The 17,942-nt window shown below is 37.0% G+C and overlaps 1 protein-coding gene across 1 annotated transcript in view; it reads right to left on the bottom strand.

The window, feature by feature from the left end:
- Positions 1–7,638: 7,638 nt before the first annotated feature.
- The window catches only part of CDH9 (cadherin 9), a 97,689-nt gene continuing 87,385 nt past the window's right edge, over positions 7,639–17,942 (bottom strand). The window contains exons 10-12 of the mRNA XM_058030747.1: positions 12,452–12,569; positions 12,114–12,365; positions 7,639–9,401 (exon numbers count right to left, since the gene is read on the bottom strand). Coding sequence (XP_057886730.1) covers positions 8,914–9,401; positions 12,114–12,365; positions 12,452–12,569 — 858 coding nt within the window. The 3' untranslated portion in view covers positions 7,639–8,913. The remainder of the gene's footprint in view (positions 9,402–12,113; positions 12,366–12,451; positions 12,570–17,942) is intronic.

Below are 17,942 nucleotides of genomic sequence, written 5' to 3'. Positions count from 1 at the left end.
TTTCTTCTGTGCTGAATTTGAGGCACGACTAAGAATGCAAACAATATTTCTACTAGGATACTGAGAAAATATAATCTTGAATACATTGCCAGTTAATAAAATTTGGAATTCCCATTTTTGTTGAACTATTTTCTAGGCTAGATCTATATTGTCTGCTAACAGTCACAAAATATAAGATACTGTCTTAGAAGAAATTGTACTTGAAATTATTTAGAAGTTACTATACAAAATCCTTAAGAAAACTCCAAGCTAGTTTAAAAAATATATAGTTTTTTTTATAATTAAAAATATTCTAATACAAATTATATAAATTTATTTATGATTAATGGTGTAAAGAGGTTAGAAAGCAATTGCTGTTGATACAATGATAAACAATACCAATTCACAAATTTAGTCTTTTCTAGTTTTGTGGATGTCCCTATTGCTAAAACCAATAGCCTAATGCAGACATATAAACAGATTTCTGGTTTGCCAATTTCTATTCTTTGCCCCTGACCAAATTTCTGACAGTCCACTCTTGGTCCTTTGATCAGTCCATTTGCATTCTGTGACTCTTGCTCTTAAAATATGGCCAAAATTTTTTTGATTTTTTGCTCCCTAATTTTCATTATCTCTCATCTTCCCACACATCTATCCTTTTCCATGATATCATTCTGAAAAATGTCTCTCTTTTATGATATATTCAGATGTTTCCCAAAGTGTAACTTGAAATCTGTGATCCACGGCAATTAGTAAAACACTCACATATAAATAGTCCTTTTTTGTTCCTTCTCCAAGTATGACTATTGTATGAAAGTAAAAAAAAAAAAAAAAATCAGGAAAAAAGATGGACAAAGAAATGTGCAATAAGCCCTACAGACTGCAAAAATATCCCCTTATGAGAAGGGATTCATGAGTCTAAAAGCATGTCTGGCTTCATTAGAGCAGTTAATATAGCTGGATAAAAGATGCTACCTCTTTCTTCCGGCTTTCACCCTATCACAAATGTATAAATGTATGAATTAGATTGCATCACCAGTAGGAACGTGCTTGTATCAATGATGTAATGAAAATCTAATTTTTGGTTTATTTTTCAGGGCTTTTCATAAAATCTAGAGGAAGACTTTTAACACATGGGGATTTTTACCTCTAAAAATTAGAGTGTTTATAACACCTTGCAATGAGTTTAGTGTTGGTAAGTACAGCAGCATGTCAATGACTTGGGAAGAAAAATGCAGTGGGTGAAATTCTGGCCCTTACTGTTATTGCTGTGCAAAAGCTGGCTGTAAAACAGAGCAGGGTTGGCTGAACATCAGTGACAACAAATATTCTGGCACTGTTGTGCAGGATGGCTGAAGGCACTCATCCATGGCACAGAAGAAAACACGCTGGCATTGCTTTGGAAAAGATCAAACTTCCCCTTTGGTCAGTAAGTTGCAGATGGCAGCATATGTGTTAGCAGGTGGGGAAGCTGTTTACTCTCTTTGGCTCTCACTCTGGCTCCCGTTGGATGTTGCTGAGTTGCCTGGTGCCCATTCTGTATCCTAATTTGAGCATTAGTTGAAACAAAGCCCTTCATTTACAGAGGGGATGGGGTTGAAAAGCCTCTTCATGTCTTGCTTTCTCTCTGCATCCCTGCTGAGCGCTGTTCAGGCTTGTTCCTAAAGACTTGTCATTAAATTACAAATCTGAAATTGCTGGAGAAAAATTAAATTTTTTTCAGCAATCAAGAGATAATGTCTCATCAAGAAATCAAATGAAAAGGCGTGGAAGGAGTCCTTAGGAATAAAGTCCAATCAGTTCTGAAGGAGTGGAGACCAGCTGGTGTTGGGTACTACAACCTGATATTCTTCCACTGTACCACTGTAATCTGCTTTAAGTGAGAGATTAAGGACAGAGCTATTGCTTTTTCAAATCTGAGCATAGTCCTGCAGTCCTTAGGGTTTACTGCACATTTCTCTATCTTTCCTTTTTTTTTCTTTGTACCTGGAATTAAAAGCCTCTTTCATTCACCTTCATGCACAAGGCAAGGCCAGGAAAAAAACTGAATTTTTCCCCTTGAAACTGTCTTGTATTTGTCTCCAAAACACATACTTGTCCAAAAAGCAACTTAGTTTGGAAATAATCTTTGATTCACAGTCGTATGGAAGGTTTACTACTTTTAAGATGTCTCAAAGTTGTGGGGCAGTGGAATCAAATTACTGCTTTTATCAGTGGAGGTACATAAACTAATGTCTCCTAAATTATTAGCTCTCCTCAAGGCAGTATGGCCTGTGGAGAGAAGAACAGGTTTTTTCTTATCTTCAATATTGTCCTGCTGGGTGTTTTTGGGGGAACTGGTGCACAAATAAGAGCTTTTCCTACCTGTGAAACAGTGATAATGACACTGACCTTCTTTGTAAGAAAGCTTTAAAAACTAGGGATAAAAGCATTATATAAGAAGTAAGTATTATTATCGTCAACCCTAGCAACCAGCAGCCTGCTTCTTGACAGCTGAAAGAGCAAGTTTCAACTGACAAAAATCCCATTCCTAAATTTCTTCTCGCAGTTTTTACTCATGAAACTCTTTCACTCCTTTTTCCACTACTATGTTCCAAAAATCTACTTGCATTATTAGGTGGCTGGGGTGGTCATTCTGCCTCCAGCTCCTAGAGGGAAGGGAAGGCTGTAATGATCCTGGACAGGTTTCAGGATCCTGTGTTCCTCCAAAGATATCCTTGCACTGCTCAAACAGATCATAAACTGTTTCTAGTCTGGGCTAAATATCTACCCCTAACTCCACTAGTAAAATGAAGGACAGAACTATAAGCAATGAAAAATGTTATTATTTTACTCCCACTAAAATCAAGATCTATGTTTTTGCAGGCATACTTTGTACAGCCTGTCATTCCCCTGTGAGAAGTGATGGGAGAAATGCTTGCCTTGCTGACTCTAAAAGCAAATGCTTTTAAAATTACAGAGTTCATTCGAAGCTTGATAAAGGTATATTAATATGTGTTATGACAGGAGCTGTGTCAAATTCCATGATAAAATGAACAAATCAGGAATGTGCTCATATTTTAAGTTAGAAGACTGTTATGAAAGTGTATTTCCTTCTAAAACAGTGCACAAGAAAAAGACATTGGAGTTGTGACAAGACACTGTCACTTTTACAGCTCTTACTGGTGATCTGAAATTTTTCTAAAAAGTATTCTAATGAATTTTTCTGGAGTGGGAGAAAGGTTTCTTGCTTTGAGTGGGGATGATGGGGGGTGGATAATAAAAGGAAAGAAGTACGTGTTCCTGGATTTCCAGTGCTGCAGGGCGCCCTGTGACAGCCAGTGGGTTGATTCCAAGCAAAGGCACTCACTTCCCCTGTAGAAATAACGTCAACGTGATTTCTTTGGAACACAAGATCGTTGATATTCACAGCATTCTTTTCTGCATTTACTTCCTGTGAGATTTTAATGAAGATGAAAAATCCCAAACTTGGAAGTGATTTTTAAGTAGAGTTCAGGCCAGATCTCTCCTCATTTGAATTTTGATTCATGAACTGAAATGGAACCGAAGTGTAAAATATACCTTCTAACAAAAGAATACTAAAACAGCATAAATCAATCTGTGAAATGAGATTACTTTATATTTTCCATCTTGCACTTAGTTGAATGTGTCTTGTGTTCTGCTATGGATTTTTTCCTTTAAGATGGGCATCTCCATTTGATGAGATGTGGTACCTAAAGTTGCTGTTGGTAAACCTTTTAGATGATAAAGTGGGGATTTTTTCTAATATATGTATATACATTCATTCACAGATGCATATAGAACAAAAAAATCAGGTGCCTATAAAATATAATCCATGCCTCTTCCTGAAAACTTCTTCCAAAATTCCTCTATTTCCCATTCATCTTCCCATGGCAGAAGCAAAAACTGTGATATCCCCATTCTGGGTTTTTATTTTTGCTTCTTAATCTTCTCGTTTGTCTACAAAATCAGTTGCAAAACATAAAATATAACAATACTCCAATATGGCATGACCCAGACACTTATGTGCACTGTCTGTCTGCTGAACACAAGTGAGAAATGAAGTGTAAATGTAACTTTAAAATATGACTTTCACTGTAAATTACCCCACTAGAAGTTGAAATGCCTTTGGTAGAACAAAAGGCGTTCATGTCTGTTGTCATCAATGCATAAGAAATATGCCAATGGAAGTTGCATATACTTCTCTTTGTTCTCTGTGTGATTATTCTGTTCTAAAGACAGCCAAATGATAAAAGGACTAAAAATTTTAGGCATTTTATGCATGATTGTGGTTGCATTTAGGCTACTTAACCTGGCATATTGAGGAGCCTGTTTTGGCATTTCCCTGAATAATGTAACCCTCTGTGGGAGATCATCTCCAGCACTATTTTGTACAAAAACTACTTATCAGAATAAGCTTGTAAGTTTATGACAATAGCACAAAAGGCAGTTTAAGTGAAAAAAAGAAATAGAAAATACATCGATATTACAAAAAAGACCTCCATCCAGCTGGAACAGCTTTATGTTTGTTTGGGGTTTTTTTCCTTGGAACATTCACTTGACATTTTTCTGTATTCATTTTTACTTCTTTTTCTAAGCTTATTTGTTCTTAGCTCTGGAGAGAGCCCATTCAAAATCGATTTAAGTTTGCTCAGAATGATCACTAAATCTAACAGTATTTCCTTGGGAGTTACTAAATTTATCTCGGTCCTTAGCAATCACAAGTAAGTTTTCTGCTAGAGATTGAGTTAGTCTTGTAAATTCCAAGTTTTCCCAACTGCTTCTTCTCCTTTGCAGTGAACCATAAGAGAGTGGTTCTGAATGGTAGAAAAGAGATCCTTGGTGAGATTGGCAATAAAAATTACTTTTCCCCTTTCCCTTAAGCCTCTTCTAAGGTCCCAAAGCCTTGAACTCCCCAGTGAGAGATGTCTGACATATTAGTCAGTCCCATGGACCCAGAACTTTGGTCAACAAGCACAGTTGACTTCACAGAGGATGAAGAGGGGCATAATTATGAAATGCCCAGCTCTTCAGTGCCTCAGTTCTCTCACAGAGGAAGGAAAATCTGCAGAAGTATCACTGAAAGGAATTCTGACCTCCCTCTCGTCTCTCACTTTGTTTTTTGATGCTCAACCAGTATGGCATATCCCACTGCCAATCAGCACTTGTGCCCATTATTGGACCTATATTATTTGTATATCCAGCTGAATCCTGGTCTCTAGAGGTTATTTTCTTGTTGTACTTTCTCTAAACTGTACACATCAATGTCACTCATCTAGAAATGTCAAGGAAGCTAACAACTTAATCAGTACCTTTTGTATGGGACAACTCCAAGGCATTTTCTGTGTCAGTTAGCTCCTTCCACCACACTAGGGTAGGAGTACCCATGCTGCATCCAGGTGTAACCTGGAGTTGGTGGTCAGAGACAAAGATGACACACACTCAATGGTCCTTGTGACAAACAGCCATGAGTTTATTCCCTCAGCTCCTTTTGTAGGAGCTCCAATTTCCTTCACTTACACATGTGATTGGTTGAGGTCTTAGCACCATCCAGCTCTCTGGCCTGTGATGCATCTGCATTTAAGGCTGAATGACATTGGCTGAGTGTCCCTGTGTAGATTTGAATCCAACCTATCCTTGCTCACCCAGGAACTGCAATGCTACATCCAGGTTTTCCAAATATGGACCTGTAAAACCAGCAATAGCCATCAAATTCTAAGAGACTTCTCATAACCTTCTTTTCCTCCTCTGTGTCTTTGGGAATCAACTTTGTTAACTACTTTTATGTATTGTATGAATGCTCAAAATTCCCAATAGTTTTGTGAAATTGCTTGTTTTACTATGTCAACTACATGAATTTCTGTGATCTGTAAATCCATGTAGGTAATTTTTTAAACACATATTGCTAAAGAATTACAGGGCTCTTGGATTCACCAGTGAACAAACCGGAAAGCATGGGAGAGTCTCATTCTGAAAACAAAGGCTCTGCCTCTCTCTCTCTCTTTAGTGGCTATGACTCAGGGGATGAGAAAACCTAGGGTGAGAGAAGGAGAGGGAGATACCTTTTTTGACTGATTTTCTGAACTTTCTGCTCTTCCAAATTACCGCAGTGGTACCGTGACATGGTGATACTGAGCACTTGTCTCTATGAGAGCATTCTGTAGGGTGACTTCTATTATACTTCTTTCTGCTTTCTGTTACTGAAGAAAAAAAAAAAAAAACAAAACTGAAAAAAACCAAAAAAATAAAACAAACCCACAAAACCAAAACAAATTTAAAAACCCACAAACAAACAAACAACAAGAAAAATCCCCAACCCTCCAAAATACAGAAATAAAATTGTTTCTAGGTGGAATATATAATTCTTAAGATATTTTTGTGTCTTCAAGGAAGAGGAATTTCTCACACCCTGTTCCTGTTTTCCTGCCTTTGCTAGTAGCCTCTTTGAAGTCACACTGGTATCCTTTGACGTGTCCTGCACCAGGTCTTGACAATTTATAAACTTAGTCAACTCCAGGGGTATATACCTTGCATGTATCAGTTCTTGCTTGAGGATAGATTTTCATTTTTCTCTCCTCTTTCATTTCACTTTACTGTGCGATATTCAGGCTTCTGATGACAATTTACAAGATTGCTGAAAGATGTCCTGCACTGTGCAAGATGAAGTTTGGTGTACACTTTCTATAAGTCAGAAAAGTTTATTGTATATTTTCTTCTATTTTGGTTTTGTTTGGGTGTCACTCCTCCCCTCTCCCCTAGTCATTTCTCTTCAGGCACAGGGGTTTTTATTCTCCTTTTGCTTTTTCCTCTATCTTATCTTGAGGTAATGTCTTAAAGTTGTGGAAATTGAATTCAAAGACTAATGGATTCCTGTGTACTTTCACTTTCCCAGGAACAGGTTGAGAACATAGACTCCATAACTCTTTTGTTTTCACCTCCAAAAGACACAAAACAGAAATATTCATTGTTATGTCATGAAGTTATACACTAATGCCCTGTATCTGCATCACATCGATGTAAATAGCTGCTACATATTTGCAGGTTATCTTGACATTCCTGTGACACTAAAGTTTTTTGTTTTCAACAGAGCGTCACAGACCTGATGCACATCTCACAGCAAGCTACTCAGGTGGTTGTTTGGAACCACAAACACACAGACATTCCTCCCCTGCAAAAAGAGGAGTTCAGTGCGAAAGAAACTTGAGACACATCCTCGGGGCTGGCAGAAGAGTATGGTAGAAGGACTAAACAAAGAATAATAAAGAAATATTTTTTTATAAATAATCTGAAAGTCAACATAGTAAAAAGATAATCAGGAGTGTGTTCTTATGTCTGGCTGAAGGGTCTCTGAGGTTGAATCCTCTTTATTATTTTTATGGTAAGAGATAAGTGACTCAATAGTCCACATAACATTGTCAATGTGTATCTTAAGTTTCATTATAAAAAGACATGGAAAATGGTTCATCAATAGAGACAAAACCTTGAAACGTTATTATTTGGTAGGTGTTTTTTTTTTTTTTGAAACATCTGTAGGTGTTGATTTTCTTTAAAGTCAACATTAAAAAATGGAAATGCTATGGATAATGTACTTCCTATATTGTCAAAACTGTTTCTCCTTTTCCATAAATTTGAGGTTTTATATACTTCTTTTTTTACCAAATATGGATAAACCCTTCAACTTTGTTAGATCACATGGTCCACTTATATTCCTTTTTTCTGTGTTGTGAAAAAATAAGTGCATTGGAAAACCATATCCAACAAATATATTTAAAAAATATAGTTGCTGATTGTCATTAAGGCTGTAGGAAATATGCGAATGTACACAATTCTTTGAAGGAATAGAACATTAACAACTTTAATAAAATACTAGCTAGACTTTGTTTTTGTTTCTTGGTTCCCTTTATTTGAAAGAAACTATCAGTAATGTACCTGATTTTTCTTATTGTGTCAAAGCTCCAAAATAGGATTAGTATATAATAACCTTCCTTTTATTATTGATGCTAGCTCAATTATCCAGTTTCTTTGAAGGTATATTAAAAATTGTTTTCATATCTGCCAGAATGAACTTTAATAGTTCCTTAGATCCCTAGGCATCGATCTGTTCAGTCCTCTCAGTGGTCATATGTTCATGTAAGAAGGTATGCGTGAGCGAGCTTCACCACGAAACTGTATTATTCTGCCATGTAGCAATACAAATTGTGAGTCAGACTGCATTTATTTATAATCACCTTTTCAAAATAGTCCTTTCTGCCTTCTACACTGCATTCCAATTGCAGAGCCCTCTCTCCATATCGTTCTTGCACAGTACATTGCAACCACTAATCTGATATAAGAAGATGCATTCAAAAATGAAGTGTTGCACAATACAAATTTTCCTTTGTTCAGAAAGATTGGACAGTTCTTTATGATTGACAAACTACATACGTGGTCTTTTTATAAATTCTAATTTATTTAATAAAAATACAAAAATATAAATATACATATATAAAAATATCAGGATGAATCAACACACAGACATTTTTAACTCAATAAATATGGCAGTAATATTAATCTTTTTAAAGTATATTTTTGAGATTAAGTTACAATGCAGATGCACACTATCCAACATAGTAGGAAAGGTAAAGCAAAGCAATTTAAAAATATGGAGTTTCCATGTAATTCTCAAAGGCACAAAAAGCCTTTTATTGTCTTTTCATTCCCTATAAAACCCTTTCATCAGAGGTTTCTAGGCATAGAAGGTTGGTTGTAGTGTTTTTTTAAAATCTCAATCATTCATATTCATTCACGTTGACTTATTGATTAAGCAAACCCTTACTAAGACAACACCTATTTTTTGTAAATATTTTATTCCCAAGTAAGAGAGTAGGCCACTTTATTTATCTAGGAACATAGACATGAATTCCACTAACACTGACCAGGTCACAGATTACTTCCTCAGTCTCGATCACTGTCCTCTCCACCATACATATCTGCCAGCTTTTTAAACCGCGGTCCCCAGTCACTGAGGTAATCGTAGTCTTGGTTGCCTTCTGTGGTAAGGGATTCCAGGGAGCTGAGAGAATTTGCTATGGAATCATTTCCTTCGTAGGCATATGTTGCTAATGAATCATAAGGAGGGGCAGCTGGGTCTGAATCATTTTCCTTTAGCCTTCTATGAATAAAATCTTGAACATCGATGTTTTCCCAAAGAGGCGCAGTCCGCCTTATCTGAAATATTGTTTCTGGGATAACATCTCTTCTCATCTTACTTTCCTCCCTTGCCTCTGGATTTCTCAGTGTGCCAATGTCAAAAGCCTGTGTGTCTTCTTCCCCACCTCCTTCATCGTTGTAGGTCACAATATTGTCCCGAACATCATCTTTTGAGATGATCAAGGGTTCTTTCTTCCTCTGTCTCTTGAGAGCCGTAAACAATACAACTAATACTAAAAGGAAAAAAAATGTGAATGAGGGAACAGATCTTTAGAAAGCAAATAAATGAGGCAAAATTTTACCTCACCTCTTGACCAGGAAAGGTTTTAAGGCTGGAATGGGATTCTTAGTAGGAATGCAGTGATAAAATCCATCTCCAAGTTAACAAGGGAAAGTATTAATGATTTTATACAATTAAAAACTTATTTTTTTAAAAAACCTATGGGAGAAATGATAAAAATATTTTATATTTTAAATAAATTTGCAACTAAGCTGAAGTTGAAAAGTAAACAATACCATACAATATTATACTACTGATTTTGATTTTCTTTTTCTAAGTACCACCTTTCTGGCAGTCACTAAGGGTCCTCTCATCAAAAGTATTTGAATCTCCTAGGCAAAAGGTATTCACACTCTTGAAAGCTAGTGATTTAGGTATTCCCAAGTGTCTAATTCACTTTTGAATATGAAATCTACAGGTCCCTCTGAAAATAAGAACCTGAAGACCTTAAGCTATCAATATAATTGACAAAACTACTTTTGCTTCAATGACTGCAAGAATTGAAATCCAGTCTTTGTTACTAAATGTTTCTTTTGAAAAAACATGATTCCCTTAGTTTATGAAACTCCAGTTGAATAACTCTTCTGAAGCGGTAAGGATTGATACAAAAATGAAGCTGTCTAAGGGGAGATAAAAAAATGAAGTTAGGATTTTTTAAATACATTCTGGTGTCTAAATGGTATTGATTTCAGTAGCAATTCAATGCTTAAGTGCATGTACAAATCTGACTCTCTCTCCAGCAGCTGGAGTAAATAATAGAGGCCAGAAAGATCATCTGTCAAGGAGACATAACAGTGATTGCTGAACCATAAATTACAACAGTGCTGAATGGTTTAGGAGCTAAGTTTTTACTCTGAATCATCTGAATATTGGTGAATAAAAACTAAGGTTTGACATGTTGCAGGTGGGGAGAGTGAAATAGAGATCTTCCACATGCCATGATATTATGTTGTGAATCTAAAATTAATAGAAATATGTTCCATTCAGTATTCTTTTGATTTTCTTCCTTGCACCTGTACAGAGGCTCTTTTCATAATACTAGATTAAACTACACACTTTAGTAAGTTTAAGAGTTCCATGTAGGAGAAAAGGGCAGATCACTGAGAGGTTATTGTAAAGTGAGCTTCACAGGCTGTTACTTAATATGTCTCACCTATGTTGGGCATGTTGGCACCACTTTACTATTATAACACACAACCTTGTTGAAAAATTAAATAGGATGCTGAGTATCACACTAGCTGTAGACTAAAAATTATGTTTAGATACTCCACAACCACATATTTATTTGAATTCAAATACGTCAGCAGTGCTAAGCAGAGCAGGGCCTCTAGCCCTGGGGCTGAGACAAGAAGTGGTCAAACTTGTCCTGCACAGCAATGGTCCCTGACCCTCTTCTGAGTCTCATATTTTGTTGCTGTGGCCCCAAGGGTCATTTAAATTTGATAAGTCCAAAGTTTAGTACAGATTTGTCCAATCTGTACTCAAGCATTGCAGCCAATCAGAGCAATGTTTTCATTCTGAGCTAGTAAGGGCGTGTATTTCACGCTCCCTTTTCTCCTGCTCTTGTCGGGGCATGCAGGATCGCTTTAAAGATGCAGAGCTTGTTGACATGATGATAAGAAATGTGCAAGGTGAAGAGCTAGGCCTGGCAGAATTTGAACCATAATTTTCTCATGAGCATGGTGCCTTTCAAGTTCTGCCTCTTGGCAGAATATCAGCAGATTCCCTGACTATGCCTGGACAACATCCTGGGGAATCCAAGGGGGCTGATGCTAAAACCAGGCCAGTAGCAATTCCTGAATCTAAGCAGTTTATCAGTTTGCTAGAGCTCAAGTCTTTTCCCTCCCTTAAGCACAGTACAGATATGTTTTATAGATATTGCCCTTCTTCTAATACCTATAGCAAATATATAGGAGGATCACAGAATTATCTTGAATCTAGGGTAAAAATTGAAAAAAAGAAAAATATATCCCCTTATAATTATATAAACTAACGCCTGTAGCTTCCCATTGACCCCTTGGCAAGCTATGTTTGCTAGAACAGGTGGAAAAGTAAAGAGCTTTTCTGCAGAGTTTTACTGGAAAGTAGAGGTGATACTTTTCTTGTGAAACATGCAAGTTGAAATTTTTATGTTCTTAACACAGATAATGAGCTAACATTTATTCTACTTCCTTCATATGTATCCATATCTTTCTAATGTTTCTACCTTCCAAACACTTGTCTGACTTCTGTTCTTATACTTACTTAATCAGCAGTTCTCACTATCACTTGCAAGAAATTGAGTATTTCTATCCTACGCTTTTGAGCTAAATATTTTCTGTACAGGAAAAATCCAAATCTTTCCTCATTAAATAGGTAATATAATTCATAACATTGTTGCAAAACTTAGCATAGCCTCAGAAATAGGATTTTAAAGTTCTGGATTTAAATGAAGGTCTGATTATGGTATGAACATTACTCAAATGAGCATGGTAACTGAAACTGACCCTGTATTTTCAATTGTATTTAGTCTGAATAGCACAGTCTCACTCTTCTCACGCAAGCTACTAAAGAATAATGATATTTTTCTAGAGGGTCATGTGAATAAGGGTTTTAAGAGTATCAAAACTCTCAAAGTGACTAGCTCTTTCTCTGGTCAAGGAAGCATCTTGTAATAGGTACCTACCTAGCAGGATGATGATGCAGAGGAGAATGGCCACCAGAGCCCCCGTGCTGAGGCCGGCAGGGAGCAGCAAGGCCTCGGCGCTGCAGGACTGCATGTTGCCCCGGCTGTCACAGGCGCACACGCGGATGGTCAGCGTGCCCGTGCTGCTCTGGATCGGGTAGTCGTTGTCAAATATGATGATGGGCAGAAGATAGGTACTCGTCTTACTACGGCTGTATCCGTTTCTTCTGGTCATAATTCCCGCTGTGTTATCTAGAATGGAAACACAGAATCAATGAGTGTTTCTGAATTAAGTTTTATGTGATATTGGGGAGGGAGATGTTAGGGTCAGCAGTTACCTTTGTTGTCTACAACAGAGAAGTTTGGATGAACAGCAAATTCTGGCACCAACTCAAAGAAAAATTTGTGTCCTCGAGCAGGCTGATCTTTGTCGATTGCACTCACAGTCTGTATGAGCTATAAAGAAAAGAGCATTTCATGCTATTTTAGAAATCTTGTGTTTCAATTCTCTGCTTTTCATGTCCCATAAAAATCCAAAGACTCTCTATCTGAAGACAAAAACTGATGTCCTAAGCCAAATGTTTCCCAAATAAATACAGTAGAGGTTACAGTAAACAAATTATTTTATGGTTTAAACACATAACAAAGGATGAAAAAGAGTCCAGTCCTCACTGCAGAACAGCCATGTGCTTTGATTTGTACTCAGTATCTTGCAGTGATACAGAAACATTTGCCCTTCTGAATAAGCCATAAACCTCCTGTGGCTTCATGTAGCAATGACAGAGAGTGCTGTGTAAACCAGTTGTTAAGTGGGTCTAATTCTCAGTCCACCTCATCTGCTCCTGGCGATAAATTGGAGTACTGCACTGGCAGGATTCTCAATTCTCCTGGGGTAATAAAAAGAGAAGCTTTACTCCCTCCTAAATTGAAACCTCTGGCTGTGGAGCTTAATAGCTGCCCTAACAAGGCCACTCAAGCCCAGCTGGGAAGGAGTGATAATAGTGCCAGAATAGGGTCAGAGCAGAGTGGGCTGAAAAAGGAGAGGCTTCAGCAGTACCTCTGGATTGCATAAGCTTTCCTCTTGCATCAAAATGTGCAAATGTGTGTACTCACGTTTATGTAGACACACATAAATGCTAAAAATTTGACTATTTTTTTAATCTATCTTCTGCTGGACTGACAGAGAGGCTAAAGGAAACAGCTACAGAACTGAGGAAGGAAAAGTTACATGGGAACAACTGAGATTTATGAATTGACTTGCAACATTTAACACCATGCCACACTGCATGAGTCACAGGAACTCCAGATAGCTCTGGGAGTGGCTGTTCTGTCATTTGCCCTTCCTGGTGGGTGTCACACGAGAGAGAATCCATAGTCCACCTTGGCTTGCAAGCGCAGGCTTGCATTCAATCACAAGATGACAAAACTGGTAGCACGAGAATAGGAGTGAGTCTCAACTGAGGATGCTGTAACTCAGTACAGGTACATTACTATGCCACTTAAAGGCAGAATGAGTTCAGCAGCTAAACATTTTTCTTTCAAAGCCAATGAGAGCCAATGACTGTCTTGAGTCTTCAGGTGTTTCCAGTGTTCAGGGTGTCTTGAAATCCCACAGATATCAAAGCCACTTGTTATCAAAGACCTTGTTTTTCTTTTATTTCCAGAGAAGGCGCAGATTGACTTCTTCCAGAAATACAGTAATTGAAAAGTAGCACTAATATAATCTGTAAACTTTGTTGCTATCAAATAAGGAATTATTTTTTCATATATATTGTCTTGGAACATTGACCTTAATGGGACTTGAGGATACAGTTAAATTTTTGAAGGTATGTAGTATCTCACAGAATGAATCATTTTATTAAAGTGTTTTTTTGCTGTTATCATTCAGAAAGTTGCTGCTGCTAGTGTTGCACTGCACCACGAATATTTGACCCATTTTTTCTAGTTAACTTTGGATGATTGGATTGCAGTTTATAATATTGAATTATAATTTAAAAACCCCAAAGCAAAAAAACCCAAAACACAACACAGAAACAGCTGAGGGATCTGTGCTTAGCTCATTCACTTTCCAACACCTTTTTCTAAAAAAAGCACAAAATATTTTTTATAATTTCTTTTTATTTTTGAGGTATATTGAGGAACTTGAATGGTAATTTGTAAATATCAGCCTTGCACAAAAGGATGTGACTATGCTTAAAGCAGGATAATGCAGTTTTTCTAAGTGTTATTAGAGTAATAACTACATATACTACAATAATAATTTCACTTTTAAAGCATTTAATGTTCACTGATATTTTGATTTATTTTTTTTTTTTATAATTTTTAGCTGCTTCACAAGATTAATCAAATCCTTGTTTATGGTGAAGTATCCTGTTTAGAGGGTTTCTACATTGCAGTTTATTTCAATAATTTTCCAATGTTCAATTGCTTTTGTCTTTCCTGTAATCTGCCTCTGGAAGTGTTAGTACAGAAAGCAAGACCAGGATTGGGTTTAAGTTTAGTTTTCCACAGTTTAAAAATACTGCTAAAAACCACCCAAAATTTTTTGATTGGGCTACGACATCAAATTTAAATGAGAAAATTTTCCTTTCACATTAGCACAAGTTTGAAAATACCGAAGAAATAGAAAAGTACCAGGGAGAAGACAGAATTAGAGTAAGTGACAACATTTGTGCGGTTTACAATTACTTGCTGAAAAACCCAAGGAGAAAATGTCCTGCTGCAATAACTATCAGAAACTGTAATCGAGCATCTTGGGTCTTTTTGAGATGTAATCATTCAGTGTTTGTAAGATTTGAATCCCTTCATGTGCAAATCACATGTAGAAATACAATTTTACCAGGCACAGAGGAACCTAATTACAATAAATAATTATTGTTGAGGGTAAAGCTGAGGGTAAAAACCCAACCTCATTACCTGATCTAACTGTTGGCAACGTGAATTGAGAACCAGCTGTTTGCCTAGCAGAGAAAAATGAGAGATTAAAAGAACAATGAGAAACCATGATTGCAGGTGAATTGTTCCAAATGATGAACAGGTGAAAGGAAATTAGAAATCTTATCTAATTAAGGATTTTTCTTTTTCACTTTTATAGCTGTAAATAAAATACAATGCTGTCAGTGATAATCACCACAGAAATGAAAGTAGTCTGGCTATTTTTAAGTATCTCATTTATATGAAGAAAATTTAGTATTCTTTTGTGTACATTTTGTGATTTCATTTCAGTAATATATTCACCCCTTTTGATGCACTTAGGGACATTGAGGTATGATCACTCTTCATCAGGACTTAAGAGCAACGTCTCTGATGCTGTAAGATTTATGACAGAAGAGTTATTTCAAGAAAAATACTTTTACTCAAATATATTTCAAGCAGATCAAGCTTGGAGAAAACAAAACCATTCTCATTATTTTCTTTCTTTCTTTCTTTCTTTCATACCTTCCCATGTGAATGAGCATATTTTAGAAAATACAGCAGTATTGTCACTATTTTGAGAGCTGCCTATGCATGTGCATGAGCACTTCTGTGTATTTAAAAAGAAACAGTATCATACTCTTGAGTGGATCTTAATGGGTCAGTTCAAGTTTTTAGGGTCACTTTTCTTTGAAGATAATGAAAATTAAAACATAGGCATTGACATCAAGTTTTTTACATTCAGGACAAGATATTTGTAGCAGTTTGACAATGTGAAAAAGTAGCAAGAAGAATTATTCCCAATGGGAACTTTTCTTGATGATCTTGGGACCAGTGCTCATTTAGCCATGCTGTTTAACAGTGCTCTGACAAAGACTGATGTCTTTAATATCTTTATCAATGACATAGGCAGTGAGATCAAGTGTATCCTCAGCAAGTTTGCAGAAGACACAAGGCTGAGTAGTGTGGTTGACACAACAGAAGGAAGGGATTCTGTCCAGAGAGACCTGGGAAATCTTGAGAAATAAATCTGTGAGAATCTCACAAAGTTCAACAAGTCCAAGTACAAGGTGCTGCACATGGGCTTAGGACAATCCTAGACAAGAGCACAGAATGGGAGAAGATGTCATTGACAGCAGCCTTGTAGAGAAGAACTTGAGGGTTCTGGTTGATGAAAAGCAGGACATGAGCCAACAAAGACCCCGGAAAGCCAACTGTATCCTGGGCTGCATCAAAAGAGGAGTGGCCAGCAGGTCATGGGAAGTGATTCTACTGCTCTACTCTTCCCTTGTGAGATCCCAACTGGAGTGCTGAATTCAGGTCTGGAGTCCTAACCATAATAGAGATGTGAGCCAGTTGGGGTGAGTCCAAAGTAGGGGAACAAAGATGGTTAGGGGTACGGAGCATGTGTGCTACAAAGACAGGCTGGGAGAGTTGTGGTTATTCAGTATGGAGAAGAGAAGGCTCTAGAGAGATCTTATTGTCATCCTCCAGTACTTTAGGAGGTCTTATAAAAGAGTGGAAGATTGACTTCTTACACAGGCAGATTGGGATAGGACAAAGGAGAAAGATTTTTAACTAAAAGAGGAAAGATTTAGATTAGATGTTAGAAAGGAATTCTTCACTCAAAGGGCTGTGAGACACTAAACCAAGTTTCCCAGGGGCACTGTGAATGATGCATCTCTGGAAGTGTTCCAAGTGAGGATGGATGGAGCCCTGAAAAACCCAACCAGTCTAATGGGTCATATTCCTGGCCATGGCCAAGGGAGTTGGAACAAGGTGGTCTTTGAGGTCCTTTTCAATTCAAATCATTGTATGATTCCATGATTCTATTTGTTTCTTTCATGATTAAGACAGAGATTCTGCTAAAGGGTTTGGACCTATTTTCCACTGATTTTTTTTTTTTTTCAAACATGGAAATACTTCAATTACAGTCCTGTTTCATATTGTTTGGTTTTTTTGACCTGGATGCTGTGATTTTAGGACTTGCACCACAGTCAAAACTATGATTGTAGTTTATGTTCAGGCTATTTTACAGTTATTCGTACTCATGTCTGAAAAAGTGGTTGGGGGTGAGTGAATGGCCTAAAAACAGATTCCTTCCATGTATCTCATACATCCTTAGGCAAAGGCTACTCTTCAAGATGTTTTAAAGACAGCAAGCAAGTAGAAGCTGGCTGGGGGAATTCTGAAATTGGAAGGGTCTCTGTGCACTTCAGAGCATGCTGTTACAGTTCCTGAGGCTGCACTTGAACACACAGAGAGCTGCACAAGCAGAAGGTTTTGGTTGTAGGCTCAGCCTTGAGAATGCCTTTAAAAGAAATGTAGGAACCATTAAAGCAAACACTAAGCTTTATAGCACAGAGGTCAGCACCATCTGGACGCTTTTAAGACGGGTTTTTCAGTGTGTGCTGGCTTGCATGTCATGCAAATAAATGGCTGTTGCACACTGGCTCCAGGGTGTACTCTTTAAAAACTACAGCCACATGTTTTGAAAAGTTCCTTGGAGAAACATGAACAAGATGAGATCCACGGGTGGGCAAATGCAATATATTTTCAGGTTAAACATTTCTAGTAATAAAACGAAACCTGAGACAAATACAATGTTTGCAAAGAAGTTTGCTGCTACTTCTTTTCAAAAGAGTAATGTATTGTTGGTTGTTATTTTATTTCTACACCTTTTTCTTTTTCAAAATTCTTTCTTTCAAAATTTACTATATATGGTGAAAAGTAATGTCACTTTCACAGAAATTTAAAGATGGTCTGTGTTGTAGATCACCTTCCTGAAGTTTAAATACAACATGATTATCATATAAAAATTGTACTTCCACTTACAAAGACTACTAGAGAAAGATATTGTTAAGGTACAGATACAGTAATAACTTCTGAATTTTTGTTGTTTCTGTATGTAACAGA

Source organism: Melospiza georgiana, chromosome 1 (genome assembly GCF_028018845.1).
Source record: "Melospiza georgiana isolate bMelGeo1 chromosome 1, bMelGeo1.pri, whole genome shotgun sequence".
Taxonomy (NCBI): Eukaryota; Metazoa; Chordata; class Aves; order Passeriformes; family Passerellidae; genus Melospiza; species Melospiza georgiana.
This window is presented reverse-complemented; position numbering and strand designations above follow the sequence as displayed.